Below are 12395 nucleotides of genomic sequence, written 5' to 3' on the forward strand. Positions count from 1 at the left end.
GGCAGCATCAGGACCCCCCTCCAATCGGCAGCATCAGGACCCCCACCTCCCCCCCCCCCCCCCCAAATTGCCAGCATCAGGACCCCCCCCCCCCCAATCCCCGGCATCAGGCCCCCCCCCCCCCCCCCAATTGCCAGCATCAGGTCCCCCTCTCCAATCAGCAGCATCAGGACCCCCACCTCCCCCCCCCCCCCAATCGGCAGCATCAGGTCCCCCTGGCCAGGTGAGGGGCACCCCGCTGTGAGGTGCCCCACACAGTGCCAATCAGGTTGCAGTGTCAGGGTGCCAGCCTTGACCCGACCACCCAGGAGCTACAATGGCCTCTGAGCACCCCCCTCCGAGGCATGGTCATCCCTCTGGTTTCTGGTCCAGTAGTGCTTTTCACGGGAAACACGTTGCCCGAGACGGGGAGGGTAACATTTTGTCCTTGTCCTCAAAGATGTAAAGTTAAGGGATGCTTGATAATCCCCTCTGTGAATTCAATAAAGACCCACAAGGGGACAGAATAGGAGGGGTTTGAAAGAATGACCCCATCACCCAACACAGGCCCAGATCCACACACATATCCCCAGAATAAGCAGCAGCGAATGTGAGGATTATTAGTGTTTATTGTAAACTGATGGAATCTCAATCCCGTTTCTCTGAACATTCAATCTGAGGTTCAGCAGACCCTGGGCCCAAACAAAACATTCCCATTGGATGCCACGGGCTGAGTATGGAGCTGACCAGAGGGGTATTCTCCCAGTCCTCAGGCTCAGCAAATTCAGCATGGCGGGATACCCCCCTTCCCAGCCGGGGGGGGGGGGGGGGGGGGGGGCGGAGAATCCCGTCCGAGAACCTCCCAAAATAAAAGTAAAACCTGGCCAAGTGCAACTGAGAATGAACAGAAGCAGAAAATGCTGCTAAAACTCAGCATCTGTGGAGAGAGAAACACAGTTAATGTTTTGAGTGGAATACCACTCTCTTTCAGAACCTACTTGAGAAATAATCAATAATTTCAGTCTTGAATTGTTGCCGATCTTCAGGATAGAAACCGCCTCCAGTTCCTGGTGGTCCCGGGGGTCCCGGGGGTCCTTGAGGGCCTGCGATAGTAGATCCCGAGTCTGGAGACACACAGAGACGTTGTGATTAGTTTCGGTGACAGTGGATTAACGCAATGGTGATGGAATAGTGAGAACGCCCAGAGCCACTGCAGCCACCTTTACTGCTGCCACATAGGAGGGTGTGAATAAGTTAAGAGCCCATGGTGTTAAGGGTAAGATCCTGGCATGGATAGAGGATTGGCTGACTGGCAGAAGGAAGAGAGTGGGGATAAAAGGGTCTTTTTCAGGATGGCAGCCGGTGACTAGTGGTGTACCTCAGGGGTCTGTACTGGGACCACAACTTTTCACAATATACATTAATGATCTGGAAGAAGGAGCTGAAGGCACTGTTGCTAAGTTTGCAGATGGTACAAAGATATAATAATAATCATTATTGTCGCAAGTAGGCTTACATTAACACTGCAATGACATTATTGTTAAAATCCCCTAGTTGCCACACTCCAGCCCCTGTTCAGGTACACAGAGGGAGAATTCAGAATGTCAAATCCACCTAACAGCACGTCTTTCGGGACTTGTGGGAGGAAACCAGAGCACCCGGAGGAAATCCACGCAGGCACGGGGAGAACGTGCAGACTCCGCACAGACAGTGACCCAAGCCGGGAATCGAACCTGGGACCCTGGAGCTGTGAAGCAACAGTGCTAACTACTGCGTTACCATGCCAAGGTACAGGTAGTATTGAGGAAGCAGGTGGCTGCAGAAGGACTTGGACAAGCTAGGAGAGTGGGCAATGAAGTGGCAGATGGAATACAATGTGGAAAAGTGTGAGGTTATGCACTTTGGAAGGAGGAATGGAGGCACAGATTATTTTCTAAATGGGGAAATGCTTAGGAAGCACAAATGGACTTGGGAGTCCTTGTTCACGATTCTCTTAAGGTTAACGTGCAGGTTCAATCGGCAGTGAAGAAGGCAAATGCAATGTTAGCATTCATGTCGAGAGGGCTAGAATACAAGAGCAGCGATGTACTTCTGAGACTGTATAAGGCTCTGGTCAGACCCCATTTGGAGTATTGTCAGCAGTTTTGGATCCGGTATCTAAGGAAGGATGTGCTGGCCTTGGAAAGGGTCCAGAGGAGGTTCACAAGAATGATCCCTGGAATGAAGAGCTTGTCGTATGAGGAACATTTGAGGATTCTGGGTCTGTACTCGTTGGAGTTTAGAAGGATGAGGGGGGATCTTATTGAAATTTACAGGATACTGCGAGGCCTGGATAGAGTGGACGTGGAGAGAATGTTTCCACTTGTAGGAAAAACTAGAACCAGAGGCCACAGCTCAGACTAAAGGGACGATCCTTTAAAACAGAGATGAGGAGGAATTTCTTCAGCCAGAGGGTGGTGAATCTGTGGAACTCTTTGCCACAGAAGGCTGTGGAGGCCAATTCACTGAATGTCTTTAAGACAGAGGTAGGTAGGTTCTTGATTAATAAGGGGATCAGGGGTTATGGGGAGAAGGCAGGAGAATGGGGGTGAGAAAAATATCAGCCATGATTGAATGGCGGAGCAGACTCGATGGGCCGAGTCTTATGGTCTTATTAACTGCTTTGTAGAAGTCAGTATACACAATACCGTATACACAACACCACAAACACAACATTGTTTCCACAGCTGCTCCTACGTCTTGTGGTCTTAATGCCCAAGGTTACAGCTAATTTGCACAGCACTGACACAAGCACCATTCAATCCATTTCCCACAGACTCAGGAACATCCAGAGGAATCTCAGTCTCACTCCACAGTCATGATGTGGAGATGCCGGCGTTGGACTGGGGTGAGCACAGTAAGAAGTCTTACAACACCAGGTTAAAGTCCAACAGGTTTGTTTCAAACACGAGCTTTCGGAGCACGGCTCCTTCTTCAGGTGAATGAAGAAGGAGCCGTGCTCCGAAATCTCGTGTTTGAAACAAACCTGTTGGACTTTAACCTGGTGTTGTAAGACTTCTTACTGTGCTCACTCCACAGTGACATTGCTCCTGTCCTCTTACCCCCCCCCCCCCCCCATCTACCCCCTACCCCCCCATCGCCACTTCTGAAGCCTCAGAATTTACCGCAGGATGGCCGAGGGGACCGCCTCCCGACCTCACCCTCAATCAAGCCCCAATTCCACGCCTGCATATCTGGGCACTGAGGGTTAGTCAAAGTTGGAGGGAGTCACACCCAAAATTAGAGAAAATATTTATTAAAAATTATAATAAATGAAATTACTTTGAATGTAGGAAACAATATCTTCAATGCGGAAGTTGCCGCCTCCGAGACCAGGAGGTCCGGCTGGTCCTGGCTGACCCGGTGCCCCAGGAGGCCCAGGTTGGCTGAGAATTCTTCGAAAAGGAGAGGCTAGTTTAAAAAGAATGAGCGTTTGTTCAGAACATGCAGAAAACACAATAAGCACAACAAATAGTTTCTATACAATGAACATTGGAGGGGTCAGGTTGACAGCACCTTCCGAGACCCACGACCGTTACCACTGAGGTGGTCAGGGCAGATACCTGGGGACCCCCACCACCTGGAGGCTCACCTCCCAGTCACTCACTGACTGGGGAATATATCGGCCGTTCCTTCACTGTCGCTGGCATAACATCCTGGAACTCCCTCCCTAACAGCACTGTGGGTGTACCTACACCTCAGGGACTGCAGCGGTTCAAGAAATCAGCTCACCCCCACCTTCTGAAGGGCAATTAGGGATGGGCAATAAATGCCTAACCAGCGATGCCCACATCCCGTAAATTAATTTTTAAAAAGGTGTCACCCCAGGGCTGCGGGAGCTGTGACTCTGAGTGGGGAGCAACTGGTCAACTAACGTGTGGGCTGCTGGCGTGTAGGCTGCTGGCGTGTGGGCTGCTGGCGTGTGGGCAGCTGGGGTGTGGGCAGCTGGGGTGTGGGCAGCTGGGGTGTGGGCAGCTGGCGTGTGGGCAGCTGGGGTGTGGGCTGCTGGGGTGTGGGCTGCTGGGGTGTGGGCTGCTGGCGTGTAGGCAGCTGGGGTGTGGGCTGCTGGCATGTAGGCAGCTGGGGTGTGGGCAGCTGGGGTGTGGGCTGCTGGCGTGTGGGCTGCTGGCGTGTGGGCTGCTGGCGTGTGGGCAGCTGGCGTGTGGGCTGTTGGCGTGTGGGCAGCTGGCGTGTGGGCAGCTGGCGTGTGGGCTGTTGGCGTGTGGGCTGCTGGCGTGTGGGCAGCTGGCGTGTGGGCTGTTGGCGTGTGGGCTGTTGGCGTGTGGGCTGTTGGCGTGTGGGCTGCTGGCGTGTGGGCTGCTGGCGTGTGGGCTGCTGGCGTGTGGGCTGTTGGCGTGTGGGCTGTTGGCGTGTGGGCTGCTGGCGTGTGGGCTGTTGGCGTGTGGGCTGTTGGCGTGTGGGCAGCTGGCCTTCTGTGTTATCTACTTCCCTTGATGTAACTGTACCAATCACAGAACTAGGATTGGTAACAAAATGTTGTTGGTTCTTTATTTAAAGATAAGACTACATATAAAACCGGTTAACAAGGAGGCTATGGATCGTACGCCTGACCCCAACTGAGTACAAGTCATGAGACTGAGAGATCATATCCTGTGCCAAGCTGCTAATGATTGACAGCAGTTTAAGTTTCTCTCTTTAACAATACACACTGTTAATCACCTCATCTCATTACATTTGGGAAGTTGGGTTTGTGGGAGCTGGGCTGGGAAGGTATACATTTAATCCCATTGCTACCTGATACTTACTCTGTAGAAGGGCCATCAGTTGACTGCTGGACATGGAGCCGGGAGGGCCAGGTGGACCTTGGACCCCCAGACTCATTCCTGAACCTGTCAGGGGAAACAGAAATACAAGGAGCCATGAATCATCTGTGTCACGCAGCACTGGGCTGACAAAGGCACAGTGCCATAGTCTGATAAACACCAGTCGCTGTCGCAAAAACAGGTCAACCTCGGTGAAAACTCAACCTTATTGTTCTGAGCACCATTGCACGGGCAGGAAGCTCACTTCACCCCACTGACTGGTAGCGACAGCGGACTGTCCATTCACCCACCTTTGCTGCATGCTTCTCAATACCCTTACCACAGTCTATCCAGCTCCGTCTGAAAAACTCCAATTCACTCCTTTCAGATTTTTTTGGGGGGAGAAAGTTCCAGATTGTTGCCCCCCTCGGAGTGAGGAAGTGTTTCCCGACATCAGCCCTGATTGGGCCCTAATTTTAAGGTTCTACCTCCCCCACTTGTTCAGGTGCTCCCCCCCCCCCCCACCCCACCAGAGGAATGGGTTCTCTCTATCTGCCCCATTCACTCCATTAACCATCATAAACATCTGAATTCGATCATCCTCCTGATCTTCGAAACTCAAGGGAGTATGAGCCTAGTCACTGTAACCTCTCCTCGTAATTTAACCATTTTAACTCTGTGATCATTCTGCTGAATCTACACAGTTGTCCACTCTGAGACCAACATCTCCTTCATAGAATTATAGAATTTACAGTACAGAAGGTGGCCACTCAGCCCATCGAGTCTGCACCAGCCCTTGCAAAGAGCATCCGACTCCAATACACGTATCTACCCTATCCCCGTTACCCAGTAACCCCCATTTAACCTTTTTGGACACTAAGGGCAATTTAGCATGGCCAATCCACCTAACCTGCTCATCTTTGGACTGTGGGAGGAAACCGGAGCACCCGGAGGAAACCCACACAGACATGGGGAGGATGTGCAGACTCCACACAGACAGTGACCCAGCCGGGAATCGAACCTGGGACCCTGGAGCTGTGAAGCAATTGTGCTAACCGCTATGCTACCGTGCTGCCCCTTCCTGACTGTAGCGCCCACAAACGAGCACAGTTACTCCACAGTATGGTGTGAACAGAGCTCTCTGGCACTTTAGACCTCATGGGAGAAAGGCCAGCATTATAAGCCTTTTGATTGCTATTCAGGTTTATCTGTACTTTCTTTTATTCCTTCAGAGGACGTGGGTGTCGCTGGCTGGGTCAGCATTTATTGCCCATCCCTGAGGAGTTTTTTTTAAAGTCAATCAGATTGTTTTAGGCCTGGAGTGAGATGCAGGCCTAACCAGGCAAGGATGACAGATTCCCTTCCCATTAGTGATCCAGGTGTGTTGCTGCGACTATCGACAATGGTTTCATGGTCATCATTAGACCTTTAATTCCAGATATTTCATTGGAGTTTAAATTCCTGGGTCCCCAGAGCATGACCCTGGGTCTCTGGATTAGTAATCCAGTGACAATATCACTGCGCCACTGGACACCCTTTGTCTCCACAGCTCCTAGTCTCTCACCATTTACAAAGTATTTCCATTCCCATTTCCATAGGGGCAGCACGGTAGCATGGTGGTTAGCATAAATGCTTCACAGCTCCAGGGTCCCAGGTTCGATTCCCGGCTGGGTCACTGTCTGTGTGGAGTCTGCACGTCCTCCCCCTGTGTGTGTGGGTTTCCTCCGGGTACTCCGGTTTCCTCCCACAGTCCAAAGATGTGCGGGTTAGGTGGATTGGCCATGCTAAATTGCCCGTAGTTGTCCTAATAAAAGTAAGGTTAAGGTGGGGGTTGTTGGGTTACGGGTATAGGGTGGATACGTGGGTTTGAGTAGGGTGATCATGGCTCGGCACAACATTGAGGGCCGAAGGGCCTGTTCTGTGCTGTACTGTTCTATGTTCTTCTATGTTCTATTTGTATTTTCCGAAATGGATGTCTTCCTACTTCCCCACATTGCCCTCCATCTGCCAAATGTCCATCCCACACTTACTCCTCATGTAATCCCGGACACGGGTGGCAATGTCTCCGTAATTGAGCCGTGCACTGGCTCCTTCGACCCCTGTGTAACCGGAACGCCCAGGTGGCCCTTCTGGTCCTGGAGGGCCCGGTGGTCCCATCAAATATCTTCGAATATTTTCATCTGGAGAGGAAATTTGAAAATCAGCAGCACATTCAATAAATTGAGAGATTATAACTATCAGTAATGACCTGACAGGCCAGGGTTCTTTTCTCCAAACCTGATAAAGATCTTTAAAATTATGACAGAGTTCGATAGGGTAAACATATAGAAGATATGTTCAGTTGGCGAGGAATCTGAGACCAGGGGCAAAAAATATGAGAGTCACTAATAAATTCAATGGGGAAATGATGAGATATCTCTTTACTGCAGAGAGTGGTGAGAATGTGAAGCTTCTCCCAAAGAGAATGGTTGAAGTGAAGGGCAGCACAGTAGCACACTGGCTAGCACTGTGGCTTCACAGCTCCAGGGTCCCAGGTTCGATTCCCCGCTGGGTCACTGTCTGTGTGGAGTCTGCACGTTCTCCCCATGTCTGCGTGGGTTTCCTCCGGGTGCTCCGGTTTCCTCCCACAAGTCCCGAAGACGTGCTGTTAGGTGAATTGGACATTCTGAATTCTCCCTCTGTGTACCCAAACAGGCGCCGGAATGTGGCGACTAGGGGATTTTCTCAATAATCTCTTTGCAGTGTTAATGTAAGCCTACTTGTGACAATAAAGATTATTATGATGATGATTTTAAGGGAAGCTGGATAAAAAACAGGGAGGAGAAAGGACTAGAAGGATCCGGTGACAGGGTGAGATTGAGTTGAGTGGGGGAGGGGGTGGGTGTCCACACCAGCATGGACCAATTGAGCCGGGGGGCTGGTTTCTGTAGATTCCATAAAAACATCAAAACGGGACTGCAGGTGAAGAGAAAGAGAATGGTGATTGGAAGCTCTCTGACCCTTGGTGAGAGAATGGTGTTTGGTAGCTCTCTGACCCTTGGTGAGAGAATGGTGTTTGGAAGCTCTCTGACCCTTGGTGAGAGAATGGTGTTGGGAAGCTCTCTGACCCTTGGTGAGAGAATGGTGTTTGGAAGCTCTCTGACCCTTGGTGAGAGAATGGTGTTTGGAAGCTCTCTGACCCTTGGTGAGAGAATGGTGTTTGGAAGCTCTCTGACCCTTGGTGAGAGAATGGTGTTTGGAAGCTCTCTGACCCTTGGTGAGAGAATGGTGTTTGGAAGCTCTCTGACCCTTGGTGAGAGAATGGTGTTTGGAAGCCCTCTGACCCTTGGTGAGAGAATGGTGTTTGGAAGCTCTCTGACCCTTGGTGAGAGAATGGTGTTTGGTAGCTCTCTGACCCTTGGTGAGAGAATGGTGTTTGGAAGCTCTCTGACCCTTGGTGAGAGAATGGTGTTGGGTAGCTCTCTGACCCTTGGTGAGAGAATGGTGTTTGGAAGCTCTCTGACCCTTGGTGAGAGAATGGTGTTTGGAAGCTCTCTGACCCTTGGTGAGAGAATGGTGTTTGGAAGTTCTCTGACCCTTGGTGAGAGAATGGTGTTTGGAAGCTCTCTGACCCTTGGTGAGAGAATGGTGTTGGGTAGCTCTCTGACCCTTGGTGAGAGAATGGTGTTGGGTAGCTCTCTGACCCTTGGTGAGAGAATGGTGTTTGGAAGCTCTCTGACCCTTGGTGAGAGAATGGTGTTGGGAAGCTCTCTGACCCTTGGTGAGAGAATGGTGTTTGGAAGCTCTCTGACCCTTGGAGAAAGAGAATGGTGTTTGGAAGCTCTCTGACCCTTGGTGAGAGAATGGTGTTTGGAAGCTCTCTGACCCTTGGTGAGAGAATGGTGTTTGGAAGCTCTCTGACCCTTGGTGAGAGAATGGTGTTTGGAAGCTCTCTGACCCTTGGAGAAAGAGAATGGTGTTTGGAAGCTCTCTGACCCTTGGAGAAAGAGAATGGTGTTTGGAAGCTCTCTGACCCTTGGAGAAAGAGAATGGTGTTTGGAAGCTCTCTGACCCTTGGAGAAAGAGAATGGTGTTGGGAAGCTCTCTGACCCTTGGTGAGAGAATGGTGTTTGGAAGCTCTCTGACCCTTGGAGAAAGAGAATGGTGTTTGGAAGCTCTCTGACCCTTGGTGAGAGAATGGTGTTGGGTAGCTCTCTGACCCTTGGTGAGAGAATGGTGTTTGGAAGCTCTCTGACCCTTGGTGAGAGAATGGTGTTGGGAAGCTCTCTGACCCTTGGTGAGAGAATGGTGTTTGGAAGCTCTCTGACCCTTGGTGAGAGAATGGTGTTTGGAAGCTCTCTGACCCTTGGTGAGAGAATGGTGTTGGGTAGCTCTCTGACCCTTGGTGAGAGAATGGTGTTGGGTAGCTCTCTGACCCTTGGTGAGAGAATGGTGTTTGGAAGCTCTCTGACCCTTGGTGAGAGAATGGTGTTGGGAAGCTCTCTGACCCTTGGTGAGAGAATGGTGTTTGGAAGCTCTCTGACCCTTGGAGAAAGAGAATGGTGTTTGGAAGCTCTCTGACCCTTGGTGAGAGAATGGTGTTTGGAAGCTCTCTGACCCTTGGTGAGAGAATGGTGTTTGGAAGCTCTCTGACCCTTGGTGAGAGAATGGTGTTTGGAAGCTCTCTGACCCTTGGAGAAAGAGAATGGTGTTTGGAAGCTCTCTGACCCTTGGAGAAAGAGAATGGTGTTTGGAAGCTCTCTGACCCTTGGAGAAAGAGAATGGTGTTTGGAAGCTCTCTGACCCTTGGAGAAAGAGAATGGTGTTGGGAAGCTCTCTGACCCTTGGTGAGAGAATGGTGTTTGGAAGCTCTCTGACCCTTGGAGAAAGAGAATGGTGTTTGGAAGCTCTCTGACCCTTGGTGAGAGAATGGTGTTTGGAAGCTCTCTGACCCTTGGTGAGAGAATGGTGTTTGGAAGCTCTCTGACCCTTGGAGAAAGAGAATGGTGTTTGGAAGCTCTCTGACCCTTGGTGAGAGAATGGTGTTTGGAAGCTCTCTGACCCTTGGTGAGAGAGAATGGTGTTGGGAAGCTCTCTGACCCTTGGAGAAAGAGAATGGTGTTTGGAAGCTCTCTGACCCTTGGAGAAAGAGAATGGTGTTTGGAAGCTCTCTGACCCTTGGAGAAAGAGAATGGTGTTTGGAAGCTCTCTGACCCTTGGAGAAAGAGAATGGTGTTGGGAAGCTCTCTGACCCTTGGTGAGAGAATGGTGTTTGGAAGCTCTCTGACCCTTGGTGAGAGAATGGTGTTTGGAAGCTCTCTGACCCTTGGAGAAAGAGAATGGTGTTTGGAAGCTCTCTGACCCTTGGTGAGAGAATGGTGTTTGGAAGCTCTCTGACCCTTGGTGAGAGAATGGTGTTTGGAAGCTCTCTGACCCTTGGTGAGAGAATGGTGTTTGGAAGCTCTCTGACCCTTGGTGAGAGAATGGTGTTTGGAAGCTCTCTGACCCTTGGTGAGAGAATGGTGTTTGGAAGCTCTCTGACCCTTGGTGAGAGAGAATGGTGTTTGGAAGCTCTCTGACAGAATGCGGTAGGTGCTCACTCCGAAACACCAGACAACCTGCTGATAACCATGTGGCCATTGGGCTGAGGGAAAGAAGGAAAAGAGCCTACAAAGGACTGGAGACGGAATTAATGGATGGTTGTGGCCAGGGGGAGATCGATTTTAATGTTGAGAAATATCAGGTGATGTGCATTGGATGGGAAACAGCATCGGAAGCACAGGGGGAAAGGCCTCCGAGGCTGCTAATGGCCTTTCACTGAGCGACTCTGCTTCACCGTGACTGAGATCGTTCCACCCACAGCCTGAGAGGGATGTCGGATTTATGGAGCTGGAACAGGCCATTCAGCCCCTTTAGAACATTCTTTCATTTAATTGTATGGTGGCTGATCCATAAGTGAATTTCATTCACCTGTTTATCTTCTCCGATCGTTCACCTAGCTCCTTTTTAAATTTGGTTACTGACAAGTTTGACATCCCCTGTTGGCTACCTCACCTCCTAAATGAGTTTGTCATATATCCCCCCCCCCTCCCTGTGGTTTAACACAAGCAGTGGAAAAGCCATTGACTGCATAGAGCCCCACAGACCTGTGAGTCTCGTCCAAATCCCCTCAAACCATACCTGGCCACTTGGTTATTGAGGTGATGCTTACCCTGGATAATGGCACTGAGGTCCCCTGTCACAGAGATAGATCCTGGGCTACCAGGAGCACCTGGAGGTCCTGGTGGACCAGGCTGACCTGACCCAGACACCCAACCTGGAAGAAAAGAGAAATTGGTAAAGTATGAGTGATGTGAGGGATGTGAGGGGTGTGTGACCGTACCTTTGTTTGTGCTAGCCCGGAGGACGGGTACGTTGTGTCCCTAGCAGCATAGATCCCAGAGTGCTGTACACACATACATTCACTGTACACATATACACTCAGTGTACACATATACATTCACTGTACACATATACACTCAGTGTACACATGTACATTCACTGTACACATATACACTCACTGTACACATGTACATTCACTGTACACATATACATTCACTGTACACATGTACATTCACTGTACACATATACATTCACTGTACACATATACACTCAGTGTACACATGTACATTAACTGTACACATATACATTCACTGTACACATATACATTCGCTGTACACATATACATTCACTGTACACATGTACATTCACTGTACACATATACATTCGCTGTACACATATACATTCACTGTACACATATACACTCAGTGTACACATATACATTAACTGTACACATATACATTCACTGTACACATATACATTAACTGTACACATATACATTCACTGTACACATGTACATTCACTGTACACATATACATTCGCTGTACACATATACATTCACTGTACACATACATTCACTGTACACATATACACTCAGTGTACACATATACATTCACTGTACACATATACATTCACTGTACACATGTACATTCACTGTACACATATACATTCACTGTACACATATACACTCAGTGTACACATGTACATTAACTGTACACATATACATTCACTGTACACATATACATTCGCTGTACACATATACATTCACTGTACACATGTACATTCACTGTACACATATACATTCGCTGTACACATATACATTCACTGTACACATATACACTCAGTGTACACATATACATTAACTGTACACATATACATTCACTGTACACATATACATTAACTGTACACATATACATTCACTGTACACATGTACATTCACTGTACACATATACATTCGCTGTACACATATACATTCACTGTACACATACATTCACTGTACACATATACACTCAGTGTACACATATACATTCACTGTACACATATACATTCACTGTACACATGTACATTCACTGTACACATATACATTCACTGTACACATATACACTCAGTGTACACATGTACATTAACTGTACACATATACATTCACTGTACACATATACATTCGCTGTACACATATACATTCACTGTACACATGTACATTCACTGTACACATGTACATTCGCTGTACACATATACATTCACTGTACACATATACAC

General features: G+C 49.1%; 1 protein-coding gene across 1 annotated transcript in view; it reads right to left on the minus strand.

The window, feature by feature from the left end:
* The window catches only part of LOC119979315 (collagen alpha-1(XVII) chain-like), a 236466-nt gene that overhangs the window by 27806 nt on the left and 196265 nt on the right, over window positions 1-12395 (minus strand). The window contains 5 exon segments of the mRNA XM_038821395.1: window positions 978-1103; window positions 3301-3429; window positions 4785-4868; window positions 6812-6961; window positions 10972-11076. Coding sequence (XP_038677323.1) covers window positions 978-1103; window positions 3301-3429; window positions 4785-4868; window positions 6812-6961; window positions 10972-11076 — 594 coding nt within the window.

Source organism: Scyliorhinus canicula, chromosome 16 (assembly GCF_902713615.1).
Source record: "Scyliorhinus canicula chromosome 16, sScyCan1.1, whole genome shotgun sequence".
Classification (NCBI taxonomy): domain Eukaryota; kingdom Metazoa; phylum Chordata; class Chondrichthyes; order Carcharhiniformes; family Scyliorhinidae; genus Scyliorhinus; species Scyliorhinus canicula.